We start from the raw sequence: 18,940 nt of genomic DNA, 5'->3' as shown, positions 1-18,940 counted from the left end.
GCAGGCACAGAATCTTGTGTTTACTGACAGAATTATAAAAGTTGAATAAATGGAATAATTACATGCTGAATTATACTTTAAAACTAACTCATAAAGGTGACCACTTACATATTTCCCTATAAAGAAAATGATCATTTGCTATATTCTCGCAAATCTCCCAGCCCTGTGTTCTTCCATATTTTATTCCTCTATCCCCAACCCTCTCATACAAAACAACAATAGTCATTACTGAGCCTACCCTTGAAACAGGAAATTTCATCCAAAATTTCTCATTAAGATAAACTTTTTCCTCTTCTGATATCTTTTCTTTTTCCTATTTGTGAAGGCCAAACATCTCTTTGGCTGTAGCTACTGGACATTTTCAGCAACTATTAAAATCTGAATGCTAATATTAAGAGTTTTTTTTTTTTGAAAGGCAGTATAAACATGTATTTTTGTCTTAGGAAAGCTCTCTTGTCCATCAGTAAGATTCTTATTTCTCTTACCTCTGCCTGTCTCTGTTGCTACTTTTCATAGTGTACAGTATAAAACATGTGCTGTGGCTCCCCAAAGCTATCCTTAAAAATTAATCATGGTTTTCATGTAAGGTTCAGAATTAAAATAGTTGCCTCTAAAGGTAGGTATTGATGTAACAATTATTCTCATTTTAAATTTAAACTAATTACAATTAACTCATAGAACGGAAGGGGAAAGGAGTGAATTTGACTCTGAGACTTTTAGTTTGCCTCTTAAACACGCACACACAGAATGTCTTTATTTCCCAACTTTCCTCAGACTACGTAAGAGTAAGAGGCTCTGAAATGCATCATGTGGCATGTTATTATTATGTAGTACTTTATATGAAGTTTCTTATTTGGAAGAATTTATAGAATTTATAACTCAGTACATTCAAAATAAGAAAAAAAAAAAAAGAACAGGTCAGAAGCAAATAAACCCTGCTACCTCTCAGAGGTCTGGTGTTTCTGTGATCATTAAAATCCAAGCAGGTTCTATAACCAGCTTTTCAAACAGTCACAGAAATAGCACTAATTTTGCTCAAGGCCACACACACACACAAAAACAGCTAAGAATAGAAAGGACCTCTCATTTAAATCTGTTTTCTAGTACAAGTATCTGAAAGTAATGCGATTAATAATTTTCCAGGTTTTTTTTTCTCTATTACATATTGTAAATTTGAAATAAGATAGGATATACCTATAACGTTAGTGCATTTATAGTTTGAAGTGAGTGAGCTTCAGAGAGCTTGAACTGCCAATGTATTTTGATTAAAAGTATGAAAATACATTCAGGAAACTGTGATAATTTCTGTGCAGCACAGATTTTTTTCTTTTAAAATCCTTACCCAACATTCATATAATGTAATATCATACAGCGAAGCAAACCAAGGAACCACCACAACAAACTCACAACTATAAAACCGGGTGAAAAACACAGCTAAAACTTATCTAGGCTGTTAGAAGTCAGGATGCATAATTACCCTTCAGGGGACAGTAACTGGAAGGGGATTTTGGATGTTGAGAATGTTCTGTTTTTGATCTAAGTGCTAATCACATAGATAATGTTTATTTTGTAAAAAAATCACTGGACTGTGCTCTATTTACTTTTTGGTATACACGTTCTAGTTCAACAAAAAATTTCTTAAAACAAAAAACACTTGACTTCTAAATTAAAGAATAAAAATTTATCATATCAGCAGAGTAACTTAATAAGAAATTGAAAACTAGCTAAATATTCGATAGACGAATAAATGCGTTATGGCATATTTATATAATGGAATAGTATATAGAACTGAAAATGAAATTCAAACCATGTTTGAATGTGAGCCAGCAGTTTCTAACACAGGAGAAATTAACTCCTAAAATATAGCATTTATATCATTAACAAGCCAATTGTGAAAATATAGTCTTTTACCTGATCTGATTCCTGTGTAATATTTGAATCCATCCTAACCCAACTGAGAGAGAACATATGAGCAGACTGCTGTTTACTCTATGTTTAGCATGTAGCTCTTCCTTTAAAGTGTCGCAAAAATTATGTGCTTCAGGTCCCGGGCTTTTCTTTTTAGGGAGGTTTTGTATGGTTGATGCTATTTCAAAACTTGATATTGGCCTGTTCAACATTTCCACTTGATTCTAGCTAAGTCTTGGAAGGTGACGTGCTTCCAAGTATTGGTCAATTTCCTTCAGATTTTCATATTTCTGAGAATAAAGTTTCTTGTACTATTCATTGAGGATTTTTTGAATTTCTGAGGGGTCTGTTGTTATTTCGTCTTTGTCATTTCTGATTGATGAGATTAGAGATTTTACTCTTTTTTTCCTGATTAGGTCGGCCAAAGGTTTATCTATTTTATTGACCTTTTCAAAAAACCAACTTTTTGATTTATTGATCTGTTGTATAATTCTTTTGTTTTCAATTTCATTTAATTCTGCTCTAGTTTTGGCTATTTCTTTTCTTCTACTTGGTTTGGGGTTGGAATGTTCTTCCTTTTCCAGTTGCTTGAGATGTCCCATTAAGTTGTTAACTTCCTCTCTTTCCGTTCTCTTGAGGAAGGCTTGCAGTGCTATAAATTTCCCTCTTAGGAGTACCTTTGCAGTATCCCAGAGGTTCTGATAATTTGTGTCTTCATTGTCATTTTGTTCCAGAAATTTGGCAATTTCCTTCTTGATCTCATCTCTGACCCAGCTATCATTCAGCATAAAGGTTATTTAATTTCCACATTTTTGTATGAGTTTACAGATTCCTGTTGTTACTGAGCTCAACTTTTATTCCATGGTGGTCCAAGAAGATGCAAGGAATAATTTCTATTCCTTTAAATTTACTGAGGTTAGACTTGTGACCTAAGATGTGGTGGATTTTGGAGTATGTTCTGTGGCTGATGAGAAGAATGTATATTCAGTTTCGTTGGGATGAAATGTTCTGTAGATGTCTGCTAAATCCAAGTGTTGGATGGTTAGGTTTAAATCTAAGATTTCTTTGCTCAGCTTCTTATTGGAGGATCAATCCAACACTGCCAAGGGAGTGTTGAAATCTCCGACCTATATTACTCAACCTGTTCCAAAAGGCAGAAAAAGAAGGAAGACTACCCAACACGTTCTATGAAGCAAACATCACCCTGATCCCCAAACCAGGAAAAGACCCAACAAGAAAAGAAAATTATAGACCAATATCACTAATGAATATAGATGCAAAAATATTCAACAAGATCCTAACAAACAGAATCCAGCAACACATCAAACAAATTATACATCATGACCAAGTCGGTTTTATCCCAGGTTCTCAAGGCTGGTTCAACATCCATAAATCTATAAGTACAATTCAGCACATAAATTAAAAAACAAAGACCACATGATTCTCTCAATCAATGCAGAAAAAGCTTTCGATAATATCCAGCATCCCTTCATGATCAGAACACTTAAGAAAATTGGTATGGAAGGGACATCTCTCAAACTAATAGAGGCCATCTACAGCAAACCGACAGCCAATATCATATTGAAAGGAGTTAAATCGAAATCATTTCCACTCAGATCAGGAACCAGACAAGGCTGCCCATTGTCTCCATTGCTTTTTAACATTGTAATGGAATGTTACATTTAACCACTGCAATTAGGGAAGAAAAGGTGATAAAGGGTATCCATCTTTAGCCACCGCAATTAGGGAAGAAAAGGCGATAAAGGGTATCCATATAGGGTCAGAAGAAATCAAACTTTCGCTCTTCGCAGATGATATGATTGTATATCTGGAAAACACTAGAGATTCTACTACAAAACTTTTAGAAGTGATCAAGGAATACAGCAGTGTCTCAGGTTACAAAATCAACATTCATAAATCTGTAGCCTTTATATATACCAACAATAGTCAAGTTGAAAACGCAGTTAAGGACTCTATTCCATTCACAGTAGCACCAAAGAAGATGAAATATTTGGTAATTTATCTAGTGAAAGATCTCTATAAAGAGAACTATGAAACTCTAAGAAAAGAAATAGCTGAAAATGTTAACAAATGGAAAAACATACCATGCTCATGGCTGGGAAGAATCAACATTGTTAAAATGTCCATACTACCCAAAGCAATATATAATTTTAACGCAATCCCTATCAAAGCTCCACTGTCATACTTTAAAGAGCCTGAAAAAACAATACTTCGTTTTATATGGAATGAGAAAAAACCTCGAATAGCCAAGACATTACTCAGAAGTAAAAACAAAGCCGAAGGAATCACGTTACCAGATCTCAGACTATACTACAAATTGATAGTGATCAAAACAGCATGGTCCTGGCACAAAAACAGAGAAGTAGATGTCTGGAACAGAATAGAGAACCAAGAGATGAATCCAGCTACTTACCGTTATTTGATCTTTGACAAGCCAATTAAAAACATTCAGTGGGGGAAGGGTGCTGCTGTCTCCCTGCGCCTGGGGCATGAGACTGAAAATGACAGCCCAGAATATTCCTGAAGAAAAACTGTCTTGTCCTGTAGAAATGGAAGGATTTCCAAGGGAGGTTCCCTGTTTCTCCCTTCTAGGGGAGGATGGTTGGCACTGTGACAACCACAACAGACATTTAAGGCAATCAGCTTTAACTCCAGAGAAAGCAGGGGCTCAGAAAGAAATTTGTGAATATCCTGGTTTTGGGAGGCATTTGAATGCAAGTTCACACCTTTCACCATCTCAGACAGTTCCTATGACAAATGGTTTTCATGTACATGATTCAGATGTTAGAAATCTGGATTGTGACTCAGCCTTACACAGTTGTCCCCAAAGTTATGCAGCTAAGGGAACTGGTGACAGTGATGCCTATGAAAAAGCCTTCAACTATTCCACAGAAGTTGTTCAATTTGAAAGAAGTCAAATGAGACGGAAATCTTATAAATACCTAGAAAGTGTTAAATCTTTTAACCATTTTACCTCCATTGGCCATCAGAAACTAATTAAGAGAGGCAAGAAACTGTATGAGGGTAAGGACTTCAGGGACATTTTTACCCTGAGCTCATCTCTTAATGAAAACAGGAGGACTCACCCTGGAGAAAAACAGTATAAATGTACTGAATGTGGCAAATGTTTCAAACGGAACTCTTCCCTTGTTTTGCATCACTGAACTCACACTGGAGAAAAACCTTATACCTTTAATGAGTGTGGAAAATCCTTCTCCAAGAACTACAACCTGATAGTGCATCAAAGGATCCATACAGGCGAGAAACCTTATACATGCAATAAATGTGAGAAAGCATTTAGTGATGGGTCAGCTCTAACACAGCACCAGAGAATTCACACAGGTGAGAAACCTTATGAATGTGTAGAATGTGGAAAAACCTTCAATAGCAATTCATCCCTGATCTTGCATCAAAGAACTCATACAGGGGAAAAACCTTATAGATGTAATGAGTGTGGGAAACCCTTCACTGACATCTCCCACCTTACTGTGCATCTGAGAATCCATACAGGTGAGAAGCCCTATGAGTGTAGCAAATATGGAAAGGCTTTCTGAGATGGCTTATACCTCACCCAGCATGAGAGGACTCACACTGGAGAAAAGCCCTTTAAATGTGCAGAGTGCGAGAAGTCCTTCAATCAAAACTCTCACCTTATTGTACATCAAAAGATCCATTTTGGAGAGAAACCCTATGAATGTAAAGAGTGTGGGAAAACATTCATTGAGATTGCATACCTCATCTGGCACCAGAGGATTCATACTGGTGAGAAGCCCTATGAGTGTAATCAATGTGGCAAATCTTTCAGGGACAGCTCCTGTTTGACCAAGCACCAGAGAATTCATACTAAGGAGACCCCATACCAGTGTTCAGAATGTGGGAAATCCTTCAAGCAGAACTCTCACCTGGCAGTACATCTGAGACTTCACAGCAGGGAGGGATTCAGCCAGTGTCCTCAATGTGGGAAAACATTCAGAAAGAGCTCATCTCTTGTCCGACATCAAAGAACACACCCCAAAAATAAGCCCATGGAAACATAATGCATGTGGGCTACACTCTTCTTCCAATGTGCTCTCAGAATTCTACATGAAGGAGGTGTGTCTTAGATGGGACGTCTCCCTGGTCAGTAGAAAAGTTTTTTTTAAGAGATGAGGTCTTGCTGTGTTGCACAGGCTGGACATGAATTCCTTGCCTCAAGTTATCCTCCTGCCTTGCCTTCCCACAGTGCTGGGATTTTATGCCCAGCAAAATTCTTTAAGTTATCCAGTGAATTGATGAACGTGAGACATTCCATAACCTTATTGCTAACTCTGTTCATTTTTGTCTGGAGACAACAAAGGATGGTAAGAAATGTAGAAAAAGCTTCAGAGGGGCAGCACCTGTGGCTCAGTGAGTAGGGTGCCAGCCCCATACACTGAGTGTGGTGGGTTTGAACCCAGTCCCAGACAAACTGCAACAAAAAAATAGCTGGGTGTTGTGGCGGGTGCCTGTAGTCCCAGCTACTCGGGAGGCTGACTGAGAATTGCCTAAGCCCAAGTGCTGGAGGTTGCTATGAGCTGTGATGCCATGGCACTCTACCGAGGGTGACCAAGTAAGACACTGTCCCAAAACAAAACAAACAAACAAAAAAAAAAGCTGCAGGGATGATTCAGTCCATATCAAACATGACAGCACATACACTGGAATAAAACATGAGCATGAAGAAAGAACTTACCCTTGAGATGTCCATCCATTTCTGCATCAGAATGCTTAAACCAGAAAGAACTTCTGAATGTATTCAGTAGATAATCGGTATGAGGAATCCTTTAATAGAGTTTCTACCTTATTGTACATAAACTTTTAGTAGAATCAAAGTTTTTAAATCAGGAAAATAACTTTTTGGCAGGAGATCTTACAGTCTTTATCAACAAGCATGTACTGGTGAGAGATTGCATACAGTACTTCACCCACAGAATTATAGTAGATTTTGCTGTTTGAATGTATTTCTGTATTATAATTCTGTCTGAACACTGAGGACCTATTTCAGAAAGGGAAACTCAATGAAGAAATGGCTTGTGAATAAACAGTGAAAATGTCCCTCCTAAGACTAAGAAAAGTTCATGCTCAGATGGGAGGGCTGCTTCCAGGAAACGCAATTTGTTTCTTTAGTTGTAGAAACAAAAACTACTGAGTAGTTAAGTTTACATTATCACCCCCCTCGGTGCCATTGTTATTTATTTAGGATTCTAATTTGTTCCATTCAGCTTCTCTGAACCATAATTATAAAGGTTTTTTTTTTTTTTTGCCATGTTGAAAATGCATATTATATGATAAAAAGAAGGCATAAAAAACAAACAAACAAACAAACAAAATTCAATGGGGAAAAGATTCCCTATTTAACAAATGGTGCTGGGTGAACTGGTTGGCAACCTGTAGAAGACTGAAATTGGACCCACACGTTTCACCATTAACTAAGATAGACTCTCACTGGATTAAATATTTAAATTTAAGGCATGAAACTATAAAAATACTAGAAGAGAGTGTAGGGAAAACCCTTGAAGAAATTAGTCTGTGCGAATATTTTATGAGGAGGACCCCCCCCCCCCGCCGGGCAATTGAAGCAGCTTCAAAAATACACTATTGGGACCTGATCAAACTAAAAAGCTTCTGCACAGCCAAGAACAATCCCAAGGTGGGATTACACCTGGGGTGCATCTTACAAGGGTAAAGCAAGCAAACAGCCCTCAGAATGGGAGAAGGTATTTGCAGGTTATGTATCCGACAAAGGTTTAATAACTAGAAACCACAGAGAACTCAAACGTATAAGCAAAAAAAGAAAAAGTGATCTCATCGCAGGCTGGGCAAGGGATTTGAGGAGAAACTTCTCTGAAGAAGACAGGCACACGGCCTACAGACATATGAAAAAATGCTCATCATCTTTAATCATCAGAGAAATGAAAATCAAAACTACCTTGAGATATCATCTAACTCCAGTAAGATTAGCCTATATCACAAAATCCCAAGACCAGAGATGTTGGCATGGATGTGGAGAAAAGGGAACACTTCTACACTGCTGGTGGGAATGCAAATTAATACATTCCTTTTGGAAAGATGTATGGTGAACACTTAGAGATCTAAAAATAGATCTGCCATTCAATCCTATAATTCCTCTCTAGGCATATACCCAGAAGACCCAAAATCACAACATAACAAAGATACTTCAACCAGAATGTTTATTGCAGCCCTATTCATAATTACTAAATCATGGAAAAAACCAAGTGCCCATCGATCCACGAATGGATTAATAAATTGTGGTATATGTACACCATGGAATATTATGCAGCCTTAAAGAAAGATGGAGACTTTACCTCTTTCATGTTTATGTGGATGGAGCTAGAACATATTCTTCTTAGTAAAGTATCTCAAGAATGGAAGAAAAAGTATCCAATGTACTCAGCCCTACTATAAAACTAATGTATGGCTTTCACATGAAAGCTATAACCCAGTTACAACCTAAGAATAGGGGGAAGGGGGAAAGGGTGAGGAGGGAGGGGGGAGGTGGGCAGAGGGAGGTGGATTGGTGGGATTACACCTGGGGTGCATCTTACAAGGGTATATGTGAAACTTAGTAAATGTGGAATGTAAATGTCTTAGCACAATAACTAAGAAAATGCCAGGAGGGCTATGTTAACCAGAGTGATGAAAATGTGCCAAACAGTCTATGAAACTAGTGTATGGTGCCCCATGATTGCATTAATGTACACAGCTATGATTTAATAATAATAAAAAAAATTATGTGCTTCAAAAGTACTTTCCCAGGCTGGGCGTGGTGGCTCACACCTGTAATCTTAGCAGTTTGGGAGCCCGAGGCAGGTGGATTGCTTAAGCACAGGAGTTTAAGACCAGCCTGAGCAAGAATGATACCCCATCTCTAAAAAAAATAGCCAGGCATTGTGGTGGGCACCTGTAGTTCCACTACTTGGGTGGCTGAGGCTAGACTATCAATCATTTAAGCCCAAGAGTTTGAGGTTGCTGTGAGCTATGATGCCATGGGGCAAGAAAGTGAGACTCTGTCTCAAAAATAAATAAATAAATAAATAAATAAAGTACTTTTTCTAGAGCTAATGAAGTCAGTGCTTTTGGAACGTTGCCAGCCCAAGGCTTAAAATAAAAGCACCAGTGAATCAATAATTTCAAAAGTGAGTCAGCCTTCAGAAATAATGAAAAACTTAGCCTCTTACTGTAAGAATATGAGCAGCAAAAAAGGCATGCATTTGACATCAGATCACACAGATAATTTCTAAGATTACATAGTTGCAGTCTTAAAGGTCAGATAGACAGATTCATAAATTTTAAACTATATTCCATTCCCTGCCAAGATTAGGCTTTAAGTCTGTCATCAGGGCTTGGGATTTGTCTTATAAATTTAAAAACATACTTTATTTCTCTTGAGAAAACTACAAAAAGGTCAAAATCATGGGATCATGAATTTCATGAAGTAAAAAGTTCTTTTGTACCTGTAATAATTTATACACCTAGCCTGTAATTCTGCCTATTTTTCCCCAATGAGAATTGAATAAGAGATGTGTGCTTACACCTTCATTTTATAGGTGATTAAGATGAAACTCAACAAAACTTAAGACTTGTCCAAGGTAACATAAATATAGATAATTATAAGTAAATGCTTACTACCTTTGGAGAATATTAATTAAAAGCATACAAATAGTGGACAGACAGCTTTACCATCTTATTGGACTAGTAACATATTGTTCCACCAGCATGGCTTACCAACTACCTTTCAGGTAGCTTGCCATTTCTGCCCCGGATCCTGTCTGCTAACCCATGGGGTAAACCCTTTGAGCACATGAGGATAAAGTTAATGCTGACATGCTTGACAAGTCACTAGTGAGATTACTTATCAAATCAGCTCTATAGTTGCCACTACAATTAAAATGCAGTTTATCCCTACCAAAACTCATATAGAAATTTAATTGCCAATGTAATTAAATTTTGAGAGGTGTGGGACTGTTAAGAGACAACTGAGTCATGAGGGATCTATTCTTATGCAAGGATTAATACAGTCTCACAGAGGTAGGTAAATTCTTGTCTCAGAGCAATGGATTAGCTACATTAATAACAGGATTTTATAAAGTGAGGCTGCCTCTTAACATTTGGTCTCTCTGCCCACTTTCCTGTCTGCTTTCTGCCATGATTGAAGCAGCAAAAGGCCTTCAAGAGATGGGCTGTCCAATCTTGGACTTCCCAGGTCCAGAACTGTGAGCCAAATAAACTTTTCTTTACAAATTACCCAGTCTCAGTTATTCTGTTATAGCAACAGAGAATGGATTAAGTCAGTTGCCAAGCCTAACTGGGATTCAATTCAAACCATTTAGTCTAGGAGTCTTCAACTATAGTTGCACACTGGAAACATCTGAGGAGCTTTATGTATTTTTTTTTTTCCGAAGTATTGCTTTTATAATGCTCGAGTCATGGATATAAGTATGCCTGTCACCCAGTCATTGTGACTGTTAGGTAGGTTTTCACCCATTCCCTTCTCTCGCCTCCCCACTGCTTGATTTCAGTTGAGTTTTACTTCTCTCTGTGCACATGTTTAACATAGTGCTAGAAGATCTAGCCAATACAATCAGGCAAGAGAAGGAAATAAAGGGCATCCAAATGGGGGCAGAGGAAGTCAAACTCTTCACTCTTTGCTGATGATATGATCTTATACTTAGAGAACCCCAAAGACTCAACCACAAGACTCCTGGAAGTCATCAAAAAAAAACTCAGTAATGTCCCAGGATATAAAAATCAATGTCCACAAATCAGTAGCCTTTGTATATGCCAATAACAGTCAAGATGAGAAGCTAATCAGGGACACAATTCCCTTCACAGTAGCTTAAAAAAAAAAAGAGAGAGAAAGATACCTAGGAATATACCTAACAAAAGAGGTGAAGGACCTCTACAAAGAAAATTATGAAACCCTAAGAAAAGAAATAGCAGAAGATATTATAAAATGGAAGAACATAACATGCTTGTGGCTGGGAGAATCAATATTGTTTAAATGTCTATACTTCCCAAAACAATCTACAGATTCAATGCAATCCCCATTAAAATACCAACATCATACCTTCAAGATTTGGAAAAAATAATTCTTCGTTTTGTATAGAACCAGAAAAAACCCTGTATAGCCAAGGCAATTCTTAGTAATAAAAACAAAGCCGGGGGTATCACCCTACCAGAAACTAGACTATACTACCAGGCCATAATGATCAAAACAGCATAGTACTGGCACAAAAATAGAGACATTAACATTTGGAATTGAATGGAAAACCATATGATGAAATTCACATCTTATCAAAGGCACCTGATCTTTGATAAATAAAGCAAGTACACTGAACATACAATCCCTATTCAATAAATGGTGTTGGGAGAACTGGATAACCACATATAAAAGACTGAAACTAGACACACGACTTTCACCACTTACAAAAATTGACTCAAGATAGATAAAAGATTTAAATCTAAGGCATGAACCAAAAAAATCCTCAAAGAAAGTGTGGGAAAAACACTTGAGGATATCAGTCTGGGGAAAGATTTGATGAAGAAGACTCCCATGGCAATTTCAACAACAACAAAAAAATTAAATAGGACTTAAACTGAAAAGCTTCTGTACTGCTAAGGGGACAACCACAAAAGCAAATAGACAACCTTCAGAATGGGAAAAGATATTCGCAGGACATGACTCTGACAAAGGGTTGATAACTAGAATCTAAAGAGAACTCAAATTAATCAACAAAAAAAGAGCAAACAATCCCATCTACCACTGGGCAAGAGACATGAATAGGACCTTCTCTAAAGAAGACAGACGAATGGCTAACAAACATATGAAAAAATGTTCATTGTCCCTAAACATCAGAGAAATGCAAATCAAAACCACCATGAAATAATCACTTAACCCTAGTAAGATTAGCCCACATCACAAAGTCCCAATTTGGAATGGATTAACAAATTGTGGTACATGCACATCATGTAATTCTATTCAGCCATAAAAAGGATGGTGACTTCACATCTTTTGTAATATCCTGGATGGAGATGAAACACATCCTTCTTAGTAAAGTATCACAAAAATAGAAAAGCAAATATCCAACGTATTTAATACTAATATGATCCAATGCATGCTTAAATAAGAGAAAAACTCATTTCAATTCAACTTGGGGGGAGGGGTTGGGGTGCTCTCACTTAATGGGCATGAGCTGGCAGGGGTTGGCACACTTTGTGTGTGTGGGTCATAACCACAAGACGAACTCTACCTAACGAAATCATTTTTACCTGGTTGCTTGCACCCTCACATTAACCTGAAATAAATTTACTTAAAAAAAATAATAGAATGCCAATTAATACTACGAAAATTTTGTTACATTAATGAATAAAATGCCTTTTTAAAAGTTAAAAAAAAAAGAATGTGAAATACCTGGAATTGGGAGTGTAACTTGATACAATTATTTTGGAGAACTGTTTGAAATTTTTGTATTAAGTTAAGCATACAACTACCCCATCAACAAGCATTTGAATCCTAGGTAACTACCCAAGAGATATTAGTATACATATGTCCATCAAAAACTATATACAGCATATTTATAGCAGCATTGTTCAAAATAACCAAGAATTAAACATAATTCAACATTCATCACCAGTAAAATTGATCATTGGTATATTCATATAATGGAACACAACATAACCACACAAGGAACAAACTCCTACTGTTCTCAACAATATGGATGCATCACCCGGATATGATGATGAGCAGAAGGAGGAGATGTAAAAGTCTCCATACTATACAATCACATTTCTATGAAGTTCAAGAACTGGCAAAACTCCCTTGTGGTGAAAGAATTTCAGAATTCTTTGGTTATCTGGGGGGATAATGCTCTGTTTCTTGATTTGGGTGTTGATTATATAGGAGTTTTTAGTCTGTGATAAGTAATGTGACGTGTATAATTTTCTGTATGTTTGCTATACATACAAGGAAAGTTTGTGACAGTGCAAGGGAAACGGGCATACTTGAACACTGCCAGGATAATTATAAATTAATATAAAGTTTTGGCAGGAAATTTAAGGAAAATTCTTAATACGTATTACTATTTACATGGCAATTTCGGTCCTAGATAAATATGCAAAGGATTATACACAAGGATGTCATCACATCTTTATCTATAACGGCAAAAACTGGCAATACCTAAATGTCTCACAATATGTCGAATACAATGCAGCCATTAAAAATCCTATTGTAGGAAAAAAAAAGTATTGCAATCTAAGACCTATCTCCTAAGATTCTAATTTTATTTCTCTGAGACACAAATCTAGTCATGGGAATTTTTTCCTTACATTTCATTATAAAAATGTTTAAACATAAAGAAAAGTGAAAGAATTTTACTATGAACATGCATATATCCACCATCCGCATTCTACTTTTAACATTCTTTACTTGCTTATCAGATATCTATCCATCTACCGTTCTCTATATCCATTCATCAACCCCTTTTTTCTATGATGCGTTTCAAAGTAAATGGCAGACATCATACACTTTCTAGCATTAGGATTTTTTAAAACTGCCCAGGTGATTCTAATGTGTAGCTAAGGGTTGTTATCACAGATTTGGAATTCAGTATTTCCAACGGAGCTGGATTAAGTCAGGGTTAGCCATGTGACTTATAAGCTTTCTCTCTCTGGGTACCACAGGTACAAAACCCAGGTAGCAAAATAACAATAACATCACATTCACTCAAGTCTGTTGCGTTGCCTCTGAGTCCCAATTTCCACGGAGATTTCTTTTTAGGAATGTGTTATAAAAATTCATCAAAAAAAGACAGCATAGATTCTTTACATTCCCAGTGAACGATCATGCATGAAATAATTATAACAAAGCTTCAAATAATCACAAAATGGTTTTAACTTCACAATATTAGGTTTCAGCGTTAACCACAGGTATGTAAACAGAAGTCACCTGGATATTAATAACGTGACAAAGTTGGGGAAGTTCAGAGACTACAGAATTAATAAATGGGAGAGCTAGGACTTCTCAACAGACTACAGTATTTAGTTTGACCATTAGTATTTTAAAATTCATACAATGAAAATTAGAAAATAAATCACATACCTCGAGTTGTCCCTTTTCATAGGCCAGTTTATTTTTACTATCAGTAATTTTTCCCAAGACTTTTTCCACCTTTTGTTGGGCAACCTGATAAAGTAAACAGAGATATCAGTACCTCTAGGCATAAAGGAATAACCACTTCCCCCAAGTATTTATGCCCTCACCATTCCTATAGTATAAGATCAAGATTCATATTTATTTGCTACTACTGCCTTTTAATCTTTCTCTAGATAGCTGAGCACAGGGCCAATGTGCAAGTACAGAGACTTCAAGTAAAAGTAGGAAGCCTGAAGAGTCCCTAAATTTGTTGTCTTTTGCATATTAATTTTTTATGTCAGTTATTTCTTTGTAGTTGTGATCCAATCCAAATATTGTGTGACTATATCAGTGGCTGTAGGTAGCCTGAGTAACATTATATAATTCTTTAAGAAGAGCTATACTTAACCATGAACATGGACAGTAGAGGATGTTTCTGTTACCATAATAAAATGCAATTTAAAAAATCGCTAGGCAAAAAAACAAAACATCTCTAGGCCAGGTGCAATGACTCACACTTGTAATCCCAACATTTTGGGAGGCCAAGGTAAGAAGATTGCACAAGGCCAGGAATTCAAGACCAGCCTGGGCAACATAGCAACATCTCTGCTAAATAATTTAAAATATTAGCCAACCATTGTGGCATACTTATAGTCCTACCTACTTGGGAAGATTCCTTGAACCAGGAATTTGAGGTTACAGTGAACTATGATTGTGCCACTGCACTCCAGGCTGGACGACAGAGCGAGACACTCTTAAAACAAAATTCTGAAGAACAAAATAAATGTTTGTCGGAGAGTCAAACACAAACTTAACACAGTGTTATGTGGAATAAATGCTACTAAAGTTTCTGTATTTCATGAAATTATATATTTAATTATTAAGACAGCCTTCAATAATAACATATATTGTTTTTCTTAGGTCTTGTCAGAAAAAAATAAGTATAAAATAAAGTTTTCTCTTGATTAAATTTTGTGGTATGTTGATACTTCCTTTTTTTTTTACTGCAGCACTTTCCTTTTTATTTTACTGCAGTACCTTTTCTTTTTCTTTGTTTTTATAGATACTTCCTTTATAGGAGAGCCATAATTAGTAATTGAATATGGAAATTTTTACCCTCCATAATCAATGTTAGGGTTATATCTTAATAACAGGAAATAGTGATATTTGCCATGTCAAAATCATCTTTATAAACCAAGCATGGGGTTACTACACATAGAAGCAAATGTGACTGAAAACACAAGTTCTCACTCCCTCAAGCTAACTAGCTGCACTGGGGATCATTTACAGTAAATCTTGAGTTCAAAAAGTCTTATTTATTTTGGCAAATATCCTATATTGGCATAATTCACTATCTCTGGATTATACATATATTTGCTTGTGAATAGAGTAGAGGGCCTTTTAAGCATTTTAAGCCAAAGAATTTAGACTTTAGTCTTCTACTTTGAGCAAGCTGATAAAGACGAAACCATCTATGCAGGGATATTAATTTACATAAGAGATAGTTCTCACTATCTCCAACACAATTATAGCTATTCTTTAGTTCCCACTTTGGTACTTCATTTTAAGTGTTGTGAATCCAACATACCTGTTTTTTAATTTTTAATTTTTTTTTTGAGACAGGGTCTTGCTCTCTCACCCAGGCTAGAGTACATGATCATAGTTTACTGCAGCCTCAAACTTCTGGACTCAAGCATGTGCCACTACACTTGACTAATTGTTCTTATTTTTTGTAGAGAGAGGGGTAGCACTGTGTTGCCCATACTATTCTTGAACTCCTGGCCTCAAGCAATTCCTCTCTCCTTGGCCTCCCAAAGTGCTGGGATTATAGGCATGAGATGCCATACCTAGCCTACTTTTAAATGAAAGCAAAAAACACATTCCAAACTAGATTACTATATATTAATATATAACTCACATTTTCTTCTTTTCAAAATATTTTCCCTGTTTTTTTTTTCCAGTTTTTGGCTGGGGCCAGGCTTGAACCCACCACCTCTGGCATATGGGCCCTATTCCTTTGAGCCACAGGCACTGCCCCATCCCCATATGTTTTATAAGAAGACGCACTAGTCTGGAGCATTGTGTTCTCCTTGATAGGTGCCTTGACTAGAAGAATTAGCATTTTAGACAAACTTTATTAAAAACCTGTGGGCAAGCAACAAAGAGTAATTAGCCCTTTATGCCACCTACCCTAAAATTATGCACCTTCAGTATAAGAACTTACACTCAAAGTTGGATTGTTAACTATTATGACTAAGTATTTGTCATATCAGTATTTCTTTCACGCATATTATACATATTCATAATTCAGTTTTTGGAACTTAAAAAAAAATCACTATATGTTGCTTCCTCCAAGCAAAGGAAACATTTTAAAAGTATTTAGAGCAGTAGTGTATTGGTTTCCCTTAGGAAATGCAGATTGCTCTCAATAAATGGGAAATTAGTAATATTAATATATAATAATAAAGTTAATCATCAATTAATTGTCTGTTTGTGGAAGATATACAGTCAGTCCTCTTCATCATAACATTTTTATTTTAGAAACTATGGTGCAAAATCATTCCTTGAATGCAATATTATAGTTTGGGATTATGTTTTGACCAAGTCTTCAGCAGTAAATGAATTATAAAAATGGCTAATAATGCTATAAAAACAAAGCTACAATAATAAAAGCTTATTTAAAATTCATTTCCAAGTTCTGTAAATTAAGGTGTTCCAATGTACTATAAAGTGTAGGTATTCAACATTAAAAGAAACCCAAAATTAGATTTAACCTAAAATATGCTAACTATAACAAATATTAAACACTCAAAAATAACTTCGCTTATCCCCTAGGAATATGGAAAGGTTTTGTGTGGAATAACTTAGATAATCTGGGTCTCTTATAAAAGGGGTCCAAGAATTTTTAAAATAAGGGCAATTTTTTCCCCTTAATAAAATTCCCCCTTTTAGGCAAAGATATAAAGAAAATCTATTAAGTATGCTTTTAAAATAATAATTTCTCCCTTTTTTTGCCACCAAAGACAATGTTCACTCAATAAATGAAAACTGTCTAAGCAAAATCAAAACATAGCGATATTTGACACAGAGTCACTTATTTAAATACTATGACAAACAAAATATAATTGTTTCCAGTTGCAAAGAGAAAGTAGATATTAAGGCAGTTACTTAAATTACTGGTTACAAATTATTCAAATAGGTACAGTATTTTAATCTATGGAAGACTAGAAATTAGAGACCACTAGAATGAGTGAATATCTCAGGTTCTGAGTTATGGAAGGCAGAACTGAGATTAACCTTTACTTAAATAATCTTGGCAATATAGTATAAATATTAATATAGAAAGAAAAACAATGCAAAAGATAAAACTAAGCAATGGACTTTCACAAAATAAGATAAACAGAATGCTACCACACTTATCAATTATCTCAATAAATGTTAACAGCTTTAATTCCCCACTACAGAGGCATACATTGGCTGATTGGATTCAAAACACAAGCCATCCATTTGCTGTCTGCAGGAAACACACCTAGCTGCAAAAGACAAGTTAAAACTCACAGTTAAGGGTGGGAAGACAATTTTTCAAGCAATTGGAATTCAGAAGAAAAGAGGTGTTGCAATCTTATTTTCAGAAACATATAGATTTAAAGCAACTAAACTCAAAAAAGGCAAAGATGGTCACTTTATATTGGTCAAGGGAAAAATACAACAAGAAGACATTTCAACTCTAAATATTTATGCACCCAACTTAACTGCTCCCAGATTCTTGAAACAGACCTTAATTAGTTTGAGTGATATGATATCCTATAACATCATAATAACAGGGGACTTTAACACTCCTCTTACAGAGTTGGACAGATCCTCTACACAGAAATTAAACAAAGATATAAGGGACTTAAATGAGACCCTAGAACAACTGTGCTTGATAGACATATATAGAACACTCCATCCCAAAGATAAAGAAAACACATTCTTCTCATTGGCCCATGGAACAAACTTCAAAATTGATCATATCCTAGGACACAAAACGAATCTCAACAGAATCAAAAGAATTGAAATTTTACCTTGTATCTTCTCAGACTACAAGGCACTAAAGGTGGAACTGAACTCCAACAAAAAAGTTCAACCCCACACAAAGGCATGGAAATTAAAAAACCTTATGCTGAATGACAGTAGGGTGCAGGAATAAATAAAAGAGGAAATCATTAACTTCCCTGAGCATAACAATGAAGATACAAGTTAAAACCCAAAACCTGTGGGATACAGCAAAAGCAGTCCTGTGAGGAAAATTGCTTGCTTTAGATGCCTACATCCAAAAAAACAGAAAGAGAACGAACGCATCAACAAACTCACAAGCCATCTTATGGAATTGGAAAAAGAAGAACAATCTAAGCCTAAACCCAACAGAAGAAAAGAAATATCCAAAATTAAATCAGAGATCAATGAAATTGAAAACAAGAAACATTCAGAAAATTAATGAAACAAGGAGTTGGTTTTTTGAAAAAATAAATAAAACAGATAAACTTTTGGCCAGACTAACTAGAAATAAAAAAGTAAAATCTTTAATAACTTCAATCAGAAATGATAAAGGGGCAGCTCGGCGCCTGTGGCTCAAGTGGCTAAGGCGTCAGCCACATATACCTGAGCTGGGTATATGGTATGTTCGAATCCAGTCTGGGCCAGCCAAACAACAATGATGGCTGCAACCAAAAAATAGCTGGGCGTTGTGGCGGGCGCCTGTTGTCCCAGCTACTTGGGAGGCAGAGAGAGGAGACTTGCTTGAGCCTAGGAGTTTGAGGTTGCTGTGAGCTACGAGGCCACATCACTCTACCCAGGGCAAAA

The 18,940-nt window shown here is 36.1% G+C and overlaps 1 protein-coding gene across 2 annotated transcripts in view; it reads right to left on the bottom strand.

Annotated features, from left to right (window-relative positions):
• Positions 1 to 18,940, bottom strand: part of CCDC150 (coiled-coil domain containing 150) — a 108,329-nt gene that overhangs the window by 32,685 nt on the left and 56,704 nt on the right. For both annotated transcript variants that reach the window (XM_053598397.1, XM_053598398.1), the window contains one exon: positions 14,066 to 14,149. In XM_053598397.1, coding sequence (XP_053454372.1) covers positions 14,066 to 14,149 — 84 coding nt within the window. The remainder of the gene's footprint in view (positions 1 to 14,065; positions 14,150 to 18,940) is intronic.

The sequence above is a fragment of the Nycticebus coucang genome, chromosome 7 (genome assembly GCF_027406575.1).
Source record: "Nycticebus coucang isolate mNycCou1 chromosome 7, mNycCou1.pri, whole genome shotgun sequence".
Classification (NCBI taxonomy): Eukaryota; Metazoa; Chordata; class Mammalia; order Primates; family Lorisidae; genus Nycticebus; species Nycticebus coucang.
Note: the sequence above shows the minus strand (reverse complement) of the source record. Positions and strands in the feature narration are given on the sequence as shown.